General features: G+C 38.5%; 1 protein-coding gene across 1 annotated transcript in view; it reads right to left on the reverse strand.

Annotated features, from left to right (window-relative positions):
• Positions 1-12,185, reverse strand: part of UBR3 (ubiquitin protein ligase E3 component n-recognin 3 (putative)) — a 97,504-nt gene extending 85,319 nt beyond the window's left edge. The window contains exons 1-6 of the mRNA XM_010190394.1: positions 12,053-12,185; positions 11,492-11,650; positions 9,501-9,644; positions 8,831-8,880; positions 5,349-5,415; positions 1,267-1,397 (exon numbers count right to left, since the gene is read on the reverse strand). Coding sequence (XP_010188696.1) covers positions 1,267-1,397; positions 5,349-5,415; positions 8,831-8,880; positions 9,501-9,644; positions 11,492-11,650; positions 12,053-12,128 — 627 coding nt within the window. The 5' untranslated portion in view covers positions 12,129-12,185. The remainder of the gene's footprint in view (positions 1-1,266; positions 1,398-5,348; positions 5,416-8,830; positions 8,881-9,500; positions 9,645-11,491; positions 11,651-12,052) is intronic.
• Between the last annotated feature and the right edge of the window lie 7,351 nt (positions 12,186-19,536).

The raw sequence follows: 19,536 nt of genomic DNA on the forward strand, positions 1-19,536 counted from the left end.
GCAAAGAAAGATTATGAACACAATGAAGAAAGCAACCGAAGACTGTGGTTTCAAAGGAAAAAATATCCCATGATCATTAAAAGCTGTTGTTACTACAGGGTATAGTAAAAAGGTTAACACAGTAACACTTACCAGATCCCTCTGCATGCCGCTAGCAGCCGGGTGTTTTTACAGGAAGGAGTTTAGCTGGCAGTGGATCAGGAGAAATGGATGTCCACATTGGTCTCCAAATATCAAGACGAGTTCAAGCTTCACAGCAAGGGATCATCAGTTAAGAAGTCCCGATGACTTCTCATGTACTAGATGTGTTTGAGACCAAGATGTATCTGTGCTGGCATCCCAAATCAGAACGCTGTCTTGACGTGGACAGAGCATTGCTGAAGGCCCATAACTGATCTTTGTCTTCCTTGCAAGTTATCTTCACATTCTGTGCTTTGATACTTCAAGGTTTTAAGGGGGCACGAATACAGGGCTGTCCCATTATAAACAGACATTTTTGTAGGAATTTGCACAGCTGGGCTTCAGGATTTCTTGATCTCTGTCTCCCAGCAGGGATTGAGAAGGTCCAAAATATTTGCATGGCTTAAAAGTATGACACGATCAGAGCAAAATGTTAAGCCTGATTGCTATGTATCCTAAGTCTTGAGAATACATAGAGCAAACAACCAAACCTGGCTGCCCACCAAGATTTAAAACAGGAAGATGACATCCAGTCTCTGTGACTCTAGGCCAGGAGACGCTTGGTATGGACAACTGCAGAACCCTGCAAGGCTGCCCAAATCACTCAGGGCACAGCCGCAGCGAGAACACTCACACTGCGATGGCCTAGAGAACCCACTGCCTACGACAACCATTGCAACAGGAATGAAGTCACTGAATGGTACCAGTCACACCATCCCACAGAATCATTTAGTGCTGACCCGTGTCTTTTACCTGATAAAAACCAGATTTATGAAGTAAAATAAAACAAAACAAAATCCAACACATGCAAATAAGCACTAATAGCCAAAAAGGAAAAGACTAAACCACAAGAACAAAATTCATGTTGCTGCTCCAGAATTACTCATCTTGTTTTGTCCTCATCTCTCTTCAAATACTATATACTTCGGACCTTTTAACAACATAACCCAAACAAGAAAAAAGATCTGCATTATTTTACTGTTTATTATTTGAATATAAACATACGTGGTCTCATGCAATGCATAATACACATTAAGTATGGGAATAAGAAAAGACATTTAAGTTTGACTAAAGTAAGGCAAGTACCTTATAATCTTGATCTGGCAGCATGTTGAGTAAGAAAGTCACCATCTTCTGTGGAAACTCGTATTTTATTGTCCAAAACAATAATTCTTCTAGGAAACATTTATGCTTCAAAACATCCATGATAGATTGATCTGCATAAAAAGTTGGAGGAGGGGATGTGTAATGTAGTAGTTATTAAAACTAAAGAAATGATAGTGCAGTTGCACTGTCATATAAAATTCAGTACCAAAAAAAATTAAGAACATCTTAGAGTGCTCTGTAAATATTATTTTTTCAAAAACACTGGAACACGAATACGGCCAGAACTGTAGTGTCAGAGTCTGTAACAATAAAAAGGACCTCTCAGAGAAGCCAATGAAAGTTGTCAATACAATTCTACCACACAAGAGTCCAGTCTTCACTGACAGCATTGAACTTTATCACCTTGTAGTAACAGCTTCACTGACCGTAATGAATGGCAGCAATTTGAACACTATTTACACAGCCACCCAATCAAGGGAAACTGCTCATGTAGACTACTACTTAGCTGAAGTTAAAATAGCAGAACAACAAAGTACAATTTATGATTAAATTATGAGTTATTACCTAAGAACACTTACGTTCTGTTTACAAAGCTCTAAGCAAGTAAATAGAAGCAATAATGTATCGGTTATTCTTACGTTTAAAGCAATCTATGCGCTGATTCACTAACCACAAAGCTGTTGGTTGGCTGGCTGGGTTTTTTTAATATAAAAGTTACTATAATCAGACAATCAGGCACCAGGTCCCGACGGTACCACAAGAGACAGTCTCATCTTTCCCTGTTCAACCCCTGGCCGCTCACTCTGCCCCCTCACTCGTGCTGACAACACGTCCCTGTGGGGTACCTACATAGGAACCTCCGCATCTTCCCATTCTGTCAACTGCGCTTCCAAGCAGAGCAGTTTTCTGACTGCAAAGCTGCACTAACTGACCCCTGCTAGAATAAACTGCTCATGAAGCTACGGCTTGACAGAGCATGAACAATATTAACTCCATTAACAAAAAAAGACTCTTTATTATCATTTCTCAAGACTTTATTTATGATTTAAAACTACAACAGGTATTGCTCACTCCTGTATCATACAAAGACTAAGGAAAACAGTAACAATGTTCCTTTATACCAAGAAATCAAGTAAACCTGAGGATACATCCCCATGCACAAAATCCTATGCTCCAACGGGACTGTATGAAGTGCTCCAACCAGCACAGATTCAAAACCATTTCAGCTGAATATCATCTGGCCTTGAAGAGCTGCCTCTTCACTGAAGTACCACAGCTTTAGGGACTAAGCAGGATAGGCATTTGTGCTTTTCCTAAGCAGGAATTACCTCCATTTTCCACCATTACCAAAGGCCAGAGTTCCCCACTCAGCCAATCAGCCCAAAACACCTCAAGGATTGCAAAAGATCATGAGAAAGAAAGAATTTAAATTTTAGAGATCTCCTCAAGACTCTAACAAGCCACACAACAACTAGAACATCTTTTATTCAATACATTCCACAACTGTCAAAATAAAAAAATATCTTCACAGAGACGTGAAAGATATTTTAATACTAAAATATTGTGCAAAGCATTGCACATCACCTACTGCAGCAAACACACAATGATCACTTATGTTCTCTTCCTTGTCTCTTGCTAAGAAATTGTGTATGTGATTTTACTGCCCAGGAAAGCTTGTTAGCCATGGAGACTGAAGGCCGCTGTCCACAGAACAGACAGCACAGGTTGAGGTACATGCCATCTGCCCCTGAGCGAGAACACCGGGCGTGGAGACAAGTGACACACCACCTCCTCTGTTGCTGATGTCCAGCGTCCTCTGACTGGAACAGGCTGCCCAGGGAAGTGGTGGAATCACTGTCCGTGGATGTATTTAAAAGGCATCCAGATATGGTGCTCAGGGACGTGATTTAGAAGTGGGCATGGTGGAGACAGGTAACAGTTGGATTTGATGATCTCAAAAGGTCTTTCCAGCCATTGATTCTATGATTCTGTGTATCACGGCTGAACAGTGCCTATCAAATTCTTTATGCAGCAGTTTCAGGCAGTGATGGAAGAATATATATCCACTTATATCTGCTATAGGATTTAAGTAGGCAGAATGCTCTTACCCACCTTGGAAAATTTATCAAGAACACTGGGACTAACGTTCCCACTCTCATGAAAAGCACCACGATTCTAAATTTGTTTCAACAACAACAACAAAGCAGTGACTGTGGGTTTAAAATTGTCTTAAATATCAGGTATTTCAGATGGATGCAGGTTTTGAAACAAAGTAAAATAAAAATTCTCTCAATACTCAGTCCCGTACCTGTAACAGTGAACCTTAGCATAAAACCTGTATCTTCTTCAAAGAAACCTTATTTTCTAGTGCCACACAAGACTGTTGTAAACATCTCTCTGGAATACGAGTCTCAGTATTCCAAGATATCCCCAGTACAGAAATAACCCTCTGGACTCCTAGGATGGGACAGGGAGTCTGCTCAGATGGAAAAGGTAAATCTGTTTTTATTCAATACTCAGTTTTCTAAAATTTTCTTTTCATACTCTTATTTTATACCCTATTGGACATAAAATATGAATACTGAAAACTTCAGAAAACTATTCAATATTTAATAAAAACAGATACTTACCCTTCCCCCATTGGCAGACTCCCTCCTCTGGGGCTGATATTAGGAGCTATCAACATCAAGAGCACAGTCCATGTTGTGATGCCACAGAGGGGGAAGACTACAATCCTGGGGGGAAATGAAATGTTGAATTACAGTATCACTTTTCCTGAAATCCCACTGCTGATGTTGGTTTTCAGATCTGGCAGTTTCTAAACCCGAGCTTCCTCCCTACCTGTATCCCATAATCAGTTATTACACAGCTGAAAACCAGCATTTTTTTTCCTTGCATTACCTGACTCCTACTTAAAATTTAGATGCTGTCAGGTTGTCTAAAAGATAAGTAAGAGAGCTTTCCTGGGACATCTGTAAGTTTCCTGCATTTCTTCAAAATGACCACTTCTTCCTCATTATTATTTTCTGCCACAATGCTTCACACACCACGTCCAAGACCACTCTTAACAACACCCTTGCCAAAACATTCCGATCCCTGCTTTTCCAGCTTCCCAATCTTTTTCCTTCCATCTGAAACCACCTGAAACCATCAATCTTACTTTCACAGACTCCTCACAACACCTTCATGCCTTTTTACTGACTTCATGAACCCTGACATTTCAAATCCAAGTTCCAAACCTTCATTCCAAAGCCTTTCCAGAAATTTTATCCCGACTATCACCAGTTTTTTCCACCTGAATTGTTCTCTTCTCAAGGCCTGCAACTTCTTTGTGTTTCCTATGTGTCTCCTCATACTCACATTTTAAAAAAGAACTGTTCTTTATTTAATAATAGAGTTTAAATATTATTATAACTTAAACACTTTCTAGCACATAAACATGTCAAGAACAAGCATAGGACAGGGCAACCTTGTCTCTAGCCTACGGTCATTCTTGAATTAAAACTTCCACTGACCTCAACACGAGTGTTCTTCATGGTGGACCAGAAATTGCAAAGACTAATTTCAACCTAGGAAAACACTGGACTGGTTTCAAAGGAGATTTCATTCAAGTTCTCTTTTCTTAAAAATGATTAGAACAGTACAGAAAGACCAACCAGAACCAGACAGTCATTCTTGCCTGGCTGAGAATACAATCACACTGTACAGTGACATAATGAAACAGAATTGTTAAGAACAAATACTTCTAAAACCTGTTTGCCAAGCTGTATTGCAACCTTGCCAGCCACACAGTGAAATGGAATGCATTTTGAGAGGTCAACTTACGACAAGAAGGTGACAGAATGACTGGTCAGACAGAGTCCCAGCCAGTGGCACTCACTCAAGGGAAATCAACGTTGCCAATTACCACAATTTCACTTGCTATTCATTTTCAGACTTTACTGTTTAATACCTGCCACATGCAGCACTGCAGTGCTTGGGAAGTAAATGAATACCCTAGATAATTTTTAAGAAAGACATAAAGCAAATACGATAAACGGAGATCAGTACTTTATAAATACCTTTGGTGGTGCTGCTTAGTTTCACCCTCTTGCGCTTGCCCACACCTTGGCTACCATCCTGGTCCTCCTGGGGTAGGGGAAGAGTTCAAACAAAATCGATAATTGTGTATTTAGAATTTTACTGCCAAGAGACAGTATGCTCTCAAACTTCTGGTTCAACGATCAAGTTAGAACAGAAAAGCCCTGAATATACTCTTACAAGAAAAACAGTTCTGCTATTGACAGGAACCAAGGACTCTGTGCAACTCATTAGAAAAATCACAATTCTTTAGATAGCTTTTATTCCCCCTGCAGGCAACATTATCATCTACAAGTCCAGACATCTTAATCTAGTTAAATTTTGTAAGGTGACCTGCTTTGATTTCTGAAACTGATTGCTACAAAAATGTTTAACACCATAAGATTTCTAACTGTGGTACATCCAAGGTTTCATTGTATTCATCTGTAGGGTTTGCGGTTTTTTTGTTCCCTAAAATAATATCAGCCAACACATTGGCTATTAAATTCAGCAACTGAGACAATTAGCTAGACACTTTCTAATCAATATAAAGTTTTGAACCAAGAATAAAGTATTTTTTACATCTTTAAGAGGCCCATTCTAATTGCTTGTTCCCTACAGAATAATTGAAACACTTTAGGCAGGCACCTGCCATCTGAAGCTTTCAAGACACTGCAAGCAAAAGAGCAAATGTTCCAAAACGCAAGTTAAAAGCATCATCGCCACCACTTTATAAAATCTAACACTGGGTGTTAAAAAAGAATGTGACATAATGCTGCATGGATCTTTACTAACAATTATATTCCTAATGAAACAATGGAAAGAACCATTCCTACCTGATCTAATAAAATGAGAGAAAATTAATGCAGATATCTACTACTACAAATAAGTAATCAATATCCTCTTCCTCTAAGCAAATGCCAGATTTTACTTTCAAACTTTGCTAGAATGATAAAGAACCCGACACTCAAAAGGTGACTATATTTCCTTGGGGAGAAAGATTATTCGTGTTTTTTTACCTATGGACTGACCAAAAGCATTGTGCTAAGGAAAGGTCTGAATTTTTCCACCCTTTCAGTACCTCCATCTGAAAGCTCATTTTAAGATGGACACACCACTCTGCAAACACATGCTATGGCTGTACTCCAATCGGGATCCAGTCAGTTCTTGGGATATTGCCCCTGCCTGCTCCCCCATCAGAGGTGTCAAGTACTCTAAAGCAAAAATCAGACCTGCTAAGGTATTACTATGAACTGCGGGACTCTCTAATTTAAGTCTCCTGCCTTGAAGAAAAGCAGTCTAAATTCCTGTAGCTAGAAAGTTGATAGCTGGAGGCCTCAAGACTTCTTCAGTGGTCTCAGTTAATCCAGAGAGTCGGATTAAACTGAAAACAATACATTTGGGTATACAAGTTGTGATCAAAGTGCCAGACTCTAGTCTCCAATGCTACTGCTCTGGCAAACAAAAAGAATTTCCCCTTCTGCAGTATGAGAAAAATTCAGAAATACGGCAGTCTTCATTGCAACTTTTGAAGTGATTTCACTAAAAAGAAAAACTCAGTGACTTATGAGAAACACTTTATTGAGAACTCCTTTTTTTCTTCCCCTCAATAACGTTTGACAGTTGGCTTCCATTACTTTAGGATTAAATCTTAATGTCAAGTGCAGGAGTTTTAACAGCCTTGAAATAGTGAGTGCTAGGTCACACGGTGTCCACCAAGCCCAGGGATAAAGAGTAAGAGAATGAGTAAGCAAATGCAGAACACCTTCTTTTTACCCATCGGATAATGTACCTGGGTAAAAGCAAACATCTATGTAGATTTACTTCACATAACAGCAATATGCCTAAGGTGTGCCCCATCTGTTGTAAATTCAGATAAACTTCATTTAACATTAGGTACTATACACAGATTTTTGTATGACTACTTTAAACAGCAGTTGGAGTCAATAACTGCATAACTAAGAAGGCATTCAGTGCTCAATAAACTACAAAGGCAGCCAGAGACGACCAACACAAAAAGGTTTATTTGTCGGTGTGGTAAAAGCATTCATGGACTGGGTTTTATTTGATTCCTTGGAATATAGAAACCTCCTGAAGATGAGGACAGGTTTAAAAAGGGCCCTTTTTTTTCTCCTTCTGCATAAAGGAAAACCTGAGGAAGAAAAGCCAATAAAAGAAACTAATGGTGAGTTCTCTCCAAAATCCCACAGGATGGAACACAAATGACATGAAAGGTAAAGTACAGGTCAGCCTTTACTGTTTCATAGGCAGAGGGAACAAAACTAAACAGCCCACACCACACATCTGAGGATGCATCCATCCTTCAGAATCACTTTTAGCTTAGAGCCATCTACTCTTGTAGAAGTGAAACTAAATAATCAACTATGCAAAACTTCTCAAACTATTGAGTTCCCTGCTCTAATCTGTAGCCTACATAAATGTTTTAATCTAGCTTTTCATCTGAGAAAGAATTCTACCTTTAAGACTTACTTGGTAAGAAACAACATTAACCTTCCTAGATTTATTTTAAATATCAGAGGAAGAAAATTCAGTTAAAACTGTACTCTTGTCATATTTCTTAATTAGAACAGTTTTACTCTGCTATAAGAGTATAATACAGCATTAAAAAAAGCTGTTGTCAAGCCACGGTTAAAATCAACAAGCAATACTTCGAAAAATGCCAAATTATAAATAGCACTGCAGAAAGCGTAACAGATGCTGTTGTGCTCGTGACAGAGGCAAACAAGTCATACAACTGTTCTAGACATACACAAACAATTGCTTTTACTTCAGTACTTGTTCATGTAGAATTCAACGCAAGCAAAAATCCTGTGAAGAACTATACATTACTTAAAATTTGTTACACCACCCTACCAGAATGGCTGCTAAGGTTTACTAGTTGAAATCAGGTTCTAAAGAGTAGAGCAAAAAAATAAGATACTTTATCTTACTTTATCAAAAAAATAAGTAACTTTATCAGAACTTAACTTTCCTCGGTAATTCCACTTATCTATTGCAGCTCAATCTAAAAGGAGATTCCCTCCTTTGTACTCCCACTCAATGTGTTTGGAAAGTAAGGTCAAGTCTACACATGGGAATTTGTCTACAGAGAAATTCTCACTGCTGCTATCACCAGTTCAGCTGGATTCTCAACTGCCAAAATCTAACACCGTTCACAGCATCACACGCTTTAAGCTTGCTTTAATCAAGCTCAACTTACTTGCTACTGACTTTTGAACTACCTAGACAAGTTTCTTCTACATTACATAAATTAAACTGAAATAGCATTAGGAAAACTAAGGATTTTTCAAGAGGTCTTTAGTAAATCGAAGGCACGAGATCCATTCCTTTTTATCGCCATTATTTCTAATTAGTAAAATGGAGAGAATATGTGGCAGGTAAAAGAGTTAAGGTTTGTGGGATCTGGCTGCAAGCATTCTAATATTTCACTGCAGTTCATTACAGTCTTTAAAAACAGTCTCACCTCATCTGAAGAATCCCCTTGTCCTGATGTGGCTGTAGCACCTGCTAAACCTTTTGAAAGAAAAAAAACAAAATCAGATTTCTTTCATAAATCTTATACTGAAAAGAGCATTTTATGATATTTAATGAGCCAGTATGAAATGAAACACTACATTAACTTTCTTTAAAAGATACACAGCACCGGACTGAGAAGTTGGAGTAAGACTTCCAAGCAACATAAAATAAGGAATTTGCAAGTACGTTCCATTGCAGAACTTCAACATACCGAGTTAATGGAGATGTGTTCTTTCAGAAATTGTAAAAAAACCTGACAGCCTTCAGTGATCAAAAAAATCCAAACCAAAACCACAGCACTTTTGTAAAAACAGGTGGCTTAACTTAGTTGCAGTGACAAAATTCCACTGCGAGCAATTTCATCTTGCCTACTCAGGTTCCACTGATGCTATGACTGGGAAACGATGCTTTGTATATTAGCAACAAAAGGTCAATATGTTCAGCTTTCTTGATAAAATTAAAATGAGTCCTGTAGTTTGGTGGTGTACTAAATAACAGGCAATTCCTTAAGTCTCATTAAGATTTGGGTTGTGTTTTTTTTAAAATAAACTTAAAGAACAGTTTAGATAAAAACCAGCAATAACCAAGTCTTCTCTTAAATATTGTTCTACACAAACCTTGAACTGCTAACGTGCTGGTTCCAGCTCCTTGCTCCTGCATACCACACGCAATTTTATCCTCGGGAAACGCCAGTCCAGAGCCTTTCAAAGCTATGAGGTACTTTTCATGACTTTTCTTTGCACACGCATTCTCTCCAACACCTTGAATACATAGGTAAAACCGCATTAAAGTACAGCAGCGGCTACCTGTTCGTATACTTCACATTTGATACAAGCCATCTAAAAAATGGTCCACAATAAGCTCTACAGTTTAACACTGGTTTCAATAAGCTCTACAATTATGAGATGTAGAAGCTAAAGTTTTCTAACTGATGAAATGAAACCCAAAAGACCAGAAACCTTCTCAGTTCTTCCCCTGCAACACAATATTTTCTTCTAAATTATGCACTTCATTCCTATTTTATCAGCACTGTCACCATTAACACTACAGCAAAAAAAAAAAAAAAAAGGACTTGTTTTGATATTTCAAAATGGTTAGTTTTGGACAGAAATCACAGGGGCCTACAATTCCAATGGGAAAAAAGTAAACCAACAGAAAAATAGTAATGGTAAGACACCATACATAATTTCTAATATTTAGAATTTTTCTTTCAAAGCTCAAGTTCTGACAGCTGCAATTAACGGAGACTATTCATAAAGATACCATCATTTCAAGTACTTCATGAAGAAAAGTCATGCTCAGGATAGAAATTTTTCTTTCAAAGCTCAAGTTTTGACAGCTGCAATTAACGGAGACTACTCATAAAGATACCATTATTTCAACTACTTCATGAAGAAAAGTCATGCTCAGGATAGAAAACCTTCCACAAAGAAATGGACTAAAAAAACCAACCCAACACATTTGTTATATAAGGGAAAAATCTACTTTAGAGAAGCAAATAGTGTCAAGTGTTTAAGGAAATGAAAACAGGACCACGATGCACCTTTTGAGCTGTGTACCTTTTACATCCAAAGTCAGAAGGGTGAGTTTTGCTCTAAAATGCCTTTCTTTGCTTTCCCTATCTAGAAACTGTACCTACCCAGACACACATTCTCCTTTTCAAGAGTCCAGGTAAGAATGCCTTACTGCCCATTCCCTCTCCATTCTTCTATCTCAGGAAATCCATCGCATACAGGAAAAGAGAAGTCATTACATTTCTCCCATACAAATATTATTAAATGGGAGAGGAAAACAGGACAGAAACAGAATAAAGACAACAGTCCCTGAGGCAGCTTTCCTAAGTGTTTCTTCTTACAAATAAAGATTTGGAGATTGCCTGTTGTTCAACTAGGTCCTGCCCAAGCAAGTTATGACAACTTCAGTACAGTAATTACTACAGTAATTATTATTTGTTCCATACCTATGCAAAAGAAGTATGCAAAGGACTCAGAAAAGACACCTTCTAATCACAAGAAAAGAAGATGGAGTTAATTTACACTAGGTGTTCTGGCGTTAATAGTGACTGCCCAACATTTTCAGATTCATTGTGAGTTGGTAGAGGATGGAATAAAAATAATTTAGAGGGGTGTTTAAGAAAAAAGAAAAAAGGCTTTGCATTGAAGTGCAGAACAGAGAATGGCCGCCTGCCATTCAGGTCTCCTGCAGTAACCTCTGTGAGAGCAGATCCCGAAATAAGTTAGACATATTCCACTTTGAGTAAGGTTGATACCCCTTATTTAGGAGTACTAAGCTGCTGTGTTCACTTCACTGAAGAGAATGGCTTTATTATAAAAACTCTTTTGAAATTATGTATCTTTATACGGTGATCTTGGACACAGAAGACAAGAGGTTTACTCTTACAGGTCTTAATAAAAAATGTTTCTAGTCGCTCCTGAAGCCCACCCCCCCTTCTATCAACAAACAAAACTATATCCTTAAAGACATGCATTTTTCTGGGTTTTGAGAAGTCAAATAAAAACATGAAGAAACTTTAGTGAAAAATCAAAACTTATACCCTTAAAGTCTTCACAATTTGAACTTTTAATTATTAGAAATAACACAAACGTACCAGAGCTAAGATCTTTGTAGAACTGCTGGCTAGTCAAAACCTGGGTAAGAACTGATCGCATTGCTCCTCCCATTTTTGTCAAGTCTTCTAGAAAGGAAACATGAGGCTCCAAAACCTGGAGGATTTTATGAAGGTCCTTCTCTGATGGCAGATCTAGAGCTGAAAACCACATAACAAGAACTATTGGCGTACATGTAATGTAACTGGGCCAAGACCTTCACAAGGCAGAAAAGCCATGACTACCATGAAAGAAATTAATTTATATGTTCATAATGCTCTAAAATTTACATGTACAAGTTTCAGATTAATCCTGGTTTCATTTTCTGGAGGAGCTCAACACAATGATAGGTGTCCCTTAAAACACAGCTAAGAAGCTCTTCAGCAGAGAACAAAATCAAATCACCTAGCCAGGCAGCAATTTAGTTAGGAAAAGAGGCACAAAATTTAAGGATATGAACTATAGATAGCATTCATGTAGTCATGTAGTGTGTCTTCACAGACTGCAAAGCAAGAGACAGCAGCGTGGTAAGATATGCTAGATACATGCAAATTTCAACATACCAGGCTCATTATAGCCCTCTCTCAAGTGCTGAATAAGACTAAAGATGAACTGTGGAAGAACTAACTCTGACATCATCAACAAGTCTTTCGGGACACACGGAACACTGGAATTTGACTTAATTCGGTGTCTTTTACAAAACCTAGAAAACAGATGAGAAAAATGTTAGCCAGGCACAGCTCACTAGAGTTAACATATACGAAGAAAACCATTACTTTTTCTATTTTTCAGAGAGTGTATCCTTTACATTAAAGGTGGGGTGGAAGTGGTATTCTGAAACTCCAACTATGTTCCAACTCATTTTGTTTCTGCGTCCAGTGAATCTTAAAGTTGCTATTCTTTTTCCTTTCTCAAAGATCAAGTATCTAACATCCCAGTTTCTTCCCACACGTTAGAAGCATCTTCCACTGACCAACGGGAAGAACACTGAATTTTTCTTTATCAAGACATACCTCCCAATTTCTAAACAGCGTAATTGAAAATATCTAACTAAAACAGGTCCTCTCCTTTCTGTGAAACAGTCAGAGGCTGCCCTGATTCTTCACATCCTCACTCAGGTAATGAGTTTTTTCATGTCTTTCGACATCAATAAAAACTATTTCCATAAGCATAACAGTTTGCAGGATCAGTATTCATTTCAAATGTATAGCAACCAGGGTTTACTTATCGAAGGGTGACAGAAACACCCTGCAAAAAGTGTGCAATTTTTTTCATTTGAAAAGAAAATAAACCATTTCTTCTTTGGAGAATTCCTGTGTGGTAGTAGCTGAGGCTTGGCTAATGCACAATGACGTGAGGTTGAGCCAAACCCCATTAGAGCAGACAGAATGACTTCCCACTGACTTAACATGAGCCTGACTCAAGAGCCACTGAATACTTCTCTGCTCCCAATCTATTTTTGGAAAGGACATTTACGAACATCAAAGAGTTCTTTACCCATGACAAAAAAGAAGCTGAACAAGGAATAAAAGGTCTAAAACCACACCATACAACAGTAAACTTTACTGGAAAGATTCACTAGATTGCACCAGTAATTTTTCAACATAAAGATTCTGAAATGGATTCGTCTGTGTTGGAATACGAACATTGTTTTCTAAATTTATTCATGTCTTCACTCTATTTGCTATGCCATTTTATCCAGAAGCTTGCTGCTTTCTACCACAGAAGCCTTTCTGGTTTGAGGACTATGAAAGTATCACCTTCAAGAGAAGGAGGAAATAAAAGAAAGCCACAAAGCAAGTATTTGAAACTAGGACAAGGGAAGGAAAAAAAAGAAGAAAAGACAAGAAAAGGATACAAGTCCAGTGATTCAGATGGCATCTTCACAAGACTAAAGACTTCAGAGCTTCTCCTTCGCTCTTAACACAGTAGAGATGACAATTTTTAGTACGAAAAGATAAACAAGGACAGTAGTAGCCAGGTGATTTTCAGTTTGCACTATCCATCCCTACAGGAGACAAGAGCGCCAGGCAGAAAGAGCCAGCTCAGTGGTGACGACAGCTTTCTGTTAATTAATGCACAAGTGGATGGGTTGCACTTTTGTTATTCACTTCTGTAAATGACCTTCACAGGAGTTATGAAATTTAACTCACTTTTTTCACTTTTGTTAATTTTGTCTCTTCTACACAGAGAAACCTGAACTGCCCTAAATCACAAATCCTGCTTGATCTATGCTGCAATATGGTACCTCATTTATTATCTTAAAGCTGTTTGGTTTCCCTTTCACCACTATCCTAATAAGGAGAGCTCAAAAGTAAATAAAGACTTAAAAAGCACACAATGAAAGAATTGCTATGCAGCGTGTTTCAAAACCTGGTCCCCTCTATGTATTTTGCATTCAGCCAAAATACATTTTCACTGGTTATGATCACAAGCTAAGTGAGCCACAGTAACCAAACTCACAGAAAGTAATTTTTGAATCACGCTTCTGCTAAGCACAAGGCTTCCTTCCACAGAAAATAAAAAGCTCTGCTCCCCAAGAAGCCTACGTCAGCGCACCACTTATAATGAACCCATAGGCTGATCCTCACCAAATTTAACATTACCTGTAGCTGAAAGTTATGAATCACTTCTCTTGAGATTCCCAAGAAAGTACTATTGACTTACAAAGTGTGCTACTATTACTATATTAATTCAGATTCTGGAAAATCAAGGAAGAAACCAAACTCAATTCTCTGTAAGGAAACACCTTTTCACTGCCACATGCACAGATTCCAGCAGTTCCAAACAGGCAACAATTTCTAGACACCAGGCCCTAAACCTTGAAGCAGGAAAGCCAATACCATCTTACAAGATGAGCCATATTCCATATTTATGGTTCAAAGGTTGCCGTATGAAAGGATTGCCCACAACGAACATACTGCTGTAGCTGTTCTTTACACCTAGAAACACGCACACAGTAAGGACCCCAGAATATGCCCTTACTGACAGGATTTGCCACTGGACAAGCTATTGGTCATACTGGATTTCAAGGGCAAGAATCAATCTAAGCCACAATGATCCAGAAACCAAATGCTCAGATTTTATTATTTACAAATCAGGCTGCAGAAATCTTACTGAGACCAAGTTTATAACGGTCACCCATGAGACTCTGTTTTATGGCAAACGACAGAAAACCAGTCCTGCCACTGTATGGTATTGTCACAATCCTGAATACCAATACTCTGTTCCATTCAAAGTTCTACTGCCTTTACAGAGTGCTATACAATTCTACAAATACTGACCAAAATACCAGACCATAACTTGGAAGGCCTTAAAAGCTGAAACAACAGCTGTTCTAACTAAAGAAGAGCCAGAATCCCAAGCTGTGCCAAGCATGAAACAAGGTGAAACTTTTTATACAGGCAGAAAGAGACCTGTGACAAACCTCTCCAACCAGTTACACACTCACTGGACAGACAGCAAAGTTACTCCACGATCAGTTCCTTGTACTTCTAAAAGAGCTTTCTTACCACAGCATCAGTTAGAAAATGGTCTGTCTACATAAGTGTCCATTTCAAAATGCTCCTGAGACTATCAAAATACGGATTTAATGGGCAACGAAAAGGAACATTTCCCAAATGTCTCCTGGTAACATTAAGACTCAGAAATCCACCACTTGGAACAGGCAAAAATCTCTAACAGGGGGTAATGAAAGGTGGAATATAAACTAGATATGGAATACCCCTTTAATGAAAAACCTTAAAAATAAAAGTAACTATGGAGAGGAAAACTGGCTGGATAACTAACAGATCACCTTGATCTAAGATTTATTACCTGATCTCAATATTGCAAAATACTTTTTCCAATAAGCCTGCAGTTCCTATTTAATCTTTAGTGCTTCATATTTCTTGTGCTACACAGCGTTCCTTGTAAATATTTTTACTATACAACAAGCTTTAAGAACAGGAGTATTGCAGTACGAGTGCCAATTCATTAGCCAGAGGTAGGCAAACCCTACTACACTGAAAGTCTAATGCAGAAGTACTAACACACAGGTCTATAAGGAGACAAAATCAACATCCTTTCTCCTTATTCTTTTCTCCGATTCAAAAATATATTCTGGTTTTTGTTTTCTACACAGTTTCCTACCTTTGAAATTGCTTTTTCACAAAAAATACAAGGTTAAATTCAGCAAAATGAGAGAATAACACAGTAAACTGCAATTAAATAACACCAGAGTTTTACAAGCAATCTTGTCCACAAGACTTGAGATACAATTCCTGAAACTTCTTACGCTGCACTGACATCTTATTTGTAAGATGCAGAAGAGCACTGTTGACATCTGCAGGAGTGAGCAATACCACGCATCATTAACTGAAGCAACATTAGCATCCTCTGAGCAGCCTTCACCTTAGACTTTCCAGATTCACCCCTACTATTTTTATCTTTAAGAATACTACTATGAATTTCCAAAATGTATTTTAGAAGTGGCTTCAAGTAAAATAACTCTTTTCCTTTAGGCTACGGTTTCACAACTGCTTAAATTGAACTAGGTCAGTCCTGCCATGATTCTGGCTTCAGCCCTCTTAGTTGTTCCAGCAGTGGCACTCAGCTGATTCTGTGTTAAACCAGCTCAGAAGCTAAGCTAGAAGAAGTTATTTACTTAAGAAAAAGAAATATAAATCATTGGACCAGCTTAAATCACAGAACTGCCTCCTCGGAAATCACACTGAAGTCTTCAGATCATCCTGCCATCATCCCTTTCCTCTGTGCTGTGCTCCCTGCCAGCTGGACAAGAACAAAATCTCAGAACCCAGCCATGCAGGAGGATGCTGTCCTGGCCGAGCAGTACATCAGGGAGATGCGACACTCGCTGTGGAGCCAACTCCTCCACTTCAATGCAGAATGTGTAAACTTCCCCAGTTGTTCCCAGCAGCTGATGAATGCCCCCAGTACCAGCCAGGCCACACCTCTACAGTTTCTGAACATTTCCTCAGCCCTCCTTCCACTGCATCCCACAGCATCTCAAGTTCCAGCTGCATTCCAGAAGCCTGACGTAAGTTCATACATACACAGAACGACTATCTTTAGCCTCACTTTTCTCTCGCTACTTTGGCCCCTGCCTCCCCGTGTTTAAAATCCCAGGTTTTAAATTGGATCATAAAGCTGTCAAGAAAAGGCATCCCATCTTCACAAGTCTTGCAGTACTACCACGCTAGGAGTACCTGACTCCAACAGAACCTTTTGGGGACAAGAATGTGGGACCCAAGTGGCAGGACCCAAGTGAAAACTACTGGAAATCAATTCCTAAGCAAAGTAAGAAAATCTCTACCTGATTCTTCAACTCAGCAACGTCATATCTAAACCGAGCTTTTCTTTAAGACATTACCTACATTTCACACTGTATACAACTGACAATGTCATGTAATGTTTCATATTCAATACAAATGAGTTTTGTAAATAAGAATACAACACACGCTTCAAAAAGAGTATGCATTTTTGTCCCCACTGCACAACCAACATGCAAACACTATTCTTATGTACACTGAATCTACAAAACAGATGTAAGAGGCAAAATATTTTTGAGTGCTACAATTCTCTCTCAGAGTTCTTGTGAACTGATTTTTCATTCTTTACTTACTGGTAAAAAGTATTTAAATGTTTTTTTATGGCTTTTGCAGTTCACATATTGAAACAAATCTTAATTCAGAACAAAATGTATCTTGTATAACCAGGATTAGAAAATTATCTTGATTAAAAAGGGCTCTGATATACTGCAGCCTCGCTTTATGTAAATCCACTGTCCCTAACCAACAGCAAATGCAATGGTAACTCTGAAGAAATGCAGTGAAATTAACTATTCCTCTGAAAATTAAGTTTGTGTGTTTCCCTTCCCACAACCGAATAATTAAATTGCAATAGTTAAATTCCTTTCACCTGCAAAACAGGCTTCCAAGAGTGAATCCATACGGTACTGACTTCAAGGCCTGAGGAACGACAGCTCTTCTACTCTTCCAGCTGCAAGCTACAGAGGAGCTCAGAGATAAAACTGAATACTTGCATTTCTGCTATTTGGGGCTCTGACAAGAAGCAAAGCCCCAAAGTAGAGACGCTAGAGGCAATGGTGAAGGACAATGAAACATGGCAGAAGAACTAATGGCTTCTCACAAAGAAAAAACCTCAAACACCTTCAAAGACATCTTTACAGATTCTACGCACTCATGACAAAGCTGTTTGGCCAGGTTAGGAGGCTGGAAATCACAGAGTAGACTCTCACAAGTCATTCCAACACTTGCAGAGAGGCAGTGAGTCACCAGCAGCTCCCTTGGTGCTCAGTGCTACATTGAGCACCCTTCAGTAAAGCAAGCTCTCCAGCTCAAAGAAGTAGACAAAGCTCTGCAGAAGAGCATTGCTATCATTCTCTGTTAGTCCTCAGATGTAACCAAGTTGTATAGTACATGAAAGCACAGAGTTTCATTAGTATACGAGTACCCAGGATCAGTCAGAAACAGCAGATTTAGCAGTTTCAATTGTAAGACCTTAGCAATACAGTGAGAATGAGAAGGAATGGACTTCTGAGTAGAGCTGAGGCTGAGCCTATGTTTGAATGGACAAAGTTACTGAATTTGAGCATTTTCATAGAGTAATTCAAAAGACTAACACAATCTTCTGCAAAAAGACTGTCTTTATGACTAGGGTGGATGCTCTGAGATATATTCACTGAATTGTAATTGCATCTAAGTACAGCTTACACTTACCTAGTTTGATTGAAAAGCCTCAATCTACACACAATTTAAAATACATTGGTACAGTAACAGACACACAGCTAGCTAACCTACAAATGTAATACCCATTCTCTTTGGTGCAGCTTTTTTCAAACATCACAGTGATTGCAAAGTAAAGCCCTTGTGAGTTAAAAGGGCCCCAGTTACACTGTTAACGACAACAGTAAGATTATTAAAATTCTCTTTATTCATCCATCTGCCTGTAGAAACAGACTCTAACCATTTTGTCCAAAAAACCACAGCCTTTTCAGCGGAGAAAAGGAACAGTACTTCTTAAATGAGCAGCTAATTTAGTATTTCACTGTACTGAAGAAGGCATTGACAAGAATATTCTTCAAACTCAACTCTAAAAAGAAATCTTCATGAAGGTTAACATTAATAAAGCCCACAAGAAAAATATTTACATTCAAAATTCTTTTGCAGCATGGAGTCTAAAAGTTGGTTTGGTTGCTTTTTTTCAAATATGGACTTAAAGATAGAAAAATTAAGATACAATGCATTAAGATACATTCTAGTTCTGCATACTTAACTCCATGGTTTTTAGGATTTGATTTTTCAGAGTTCTTAGCCTTACATAGCATTCACAAAGTAGAATTCCCAGCTGACTTCAAAAGTAGGTCTGAGAGATAAGCAGATCAGCAAGCAGAATATCTGGTCCCGAGCCCTCATCGCAGCCATCTTTGCCCGGCCCTCACTCTTCCCAAACCATGGTTCACATGCAGCCTCTGTGCCCAGTTGCTTTCAGAGTCCCATCAGTTATCTACCTTAAAGCACATGGACAGGACATCTTCTATTTAAAGAGCAAAAATCAAGTTCCCAAAACAGAGTTAAGAAAAATATATTTCTGGCTAAGAAAATTTTCGTAAGAAAATTTTAACAGATCAAACATACAGAAAGTAATATTTTGGCCCAAATACTTCATCTAAAGTTGTAAGCAACTGCACAGTGCTAGTCAAATGTAAAAACAACCTTCATTTCTTCAGGATTTGAGTAAGATGTGTGGATTTCAGTAAAAGCTATCAACTTAAGCTGATGATACCACTTCGGCTAGACCTCCCACAGACAAGGTGCATATATATGCAACATGTAGTTTTCTTGGGAAGGTGTTCATGTGTTTCACACCAGAGCTATTATCACTGCAGGCACTGTGCAGAAACAGAGATGAATCCTGATGCAGGCAACAGAGCTCATTACATCGTCCTTGTTATTTTAATACCCAAACAGCTCGCTCTGTTACTTCACTGTCAAGAAAATTCATCATATTATTTCCACAGCTTAGT

Source organism: Mesitornis unicolor, unplaced genomic scaffold (assembly GCF_000695765.1).
Source record: "Mesitornis unicolor isolate BGI_N332 unplaced genomic scaffold, ASM69576v1 scaffold1938, whole genome shotgun sequence".
In the NCBI taxonomy this organism is placed as follows: Eukaryota; Metazoa; Chordata; class Aves; order Mesitornithiformes; family Mesitornithidae; genus Mesitornis; species Mesitornis unicolor.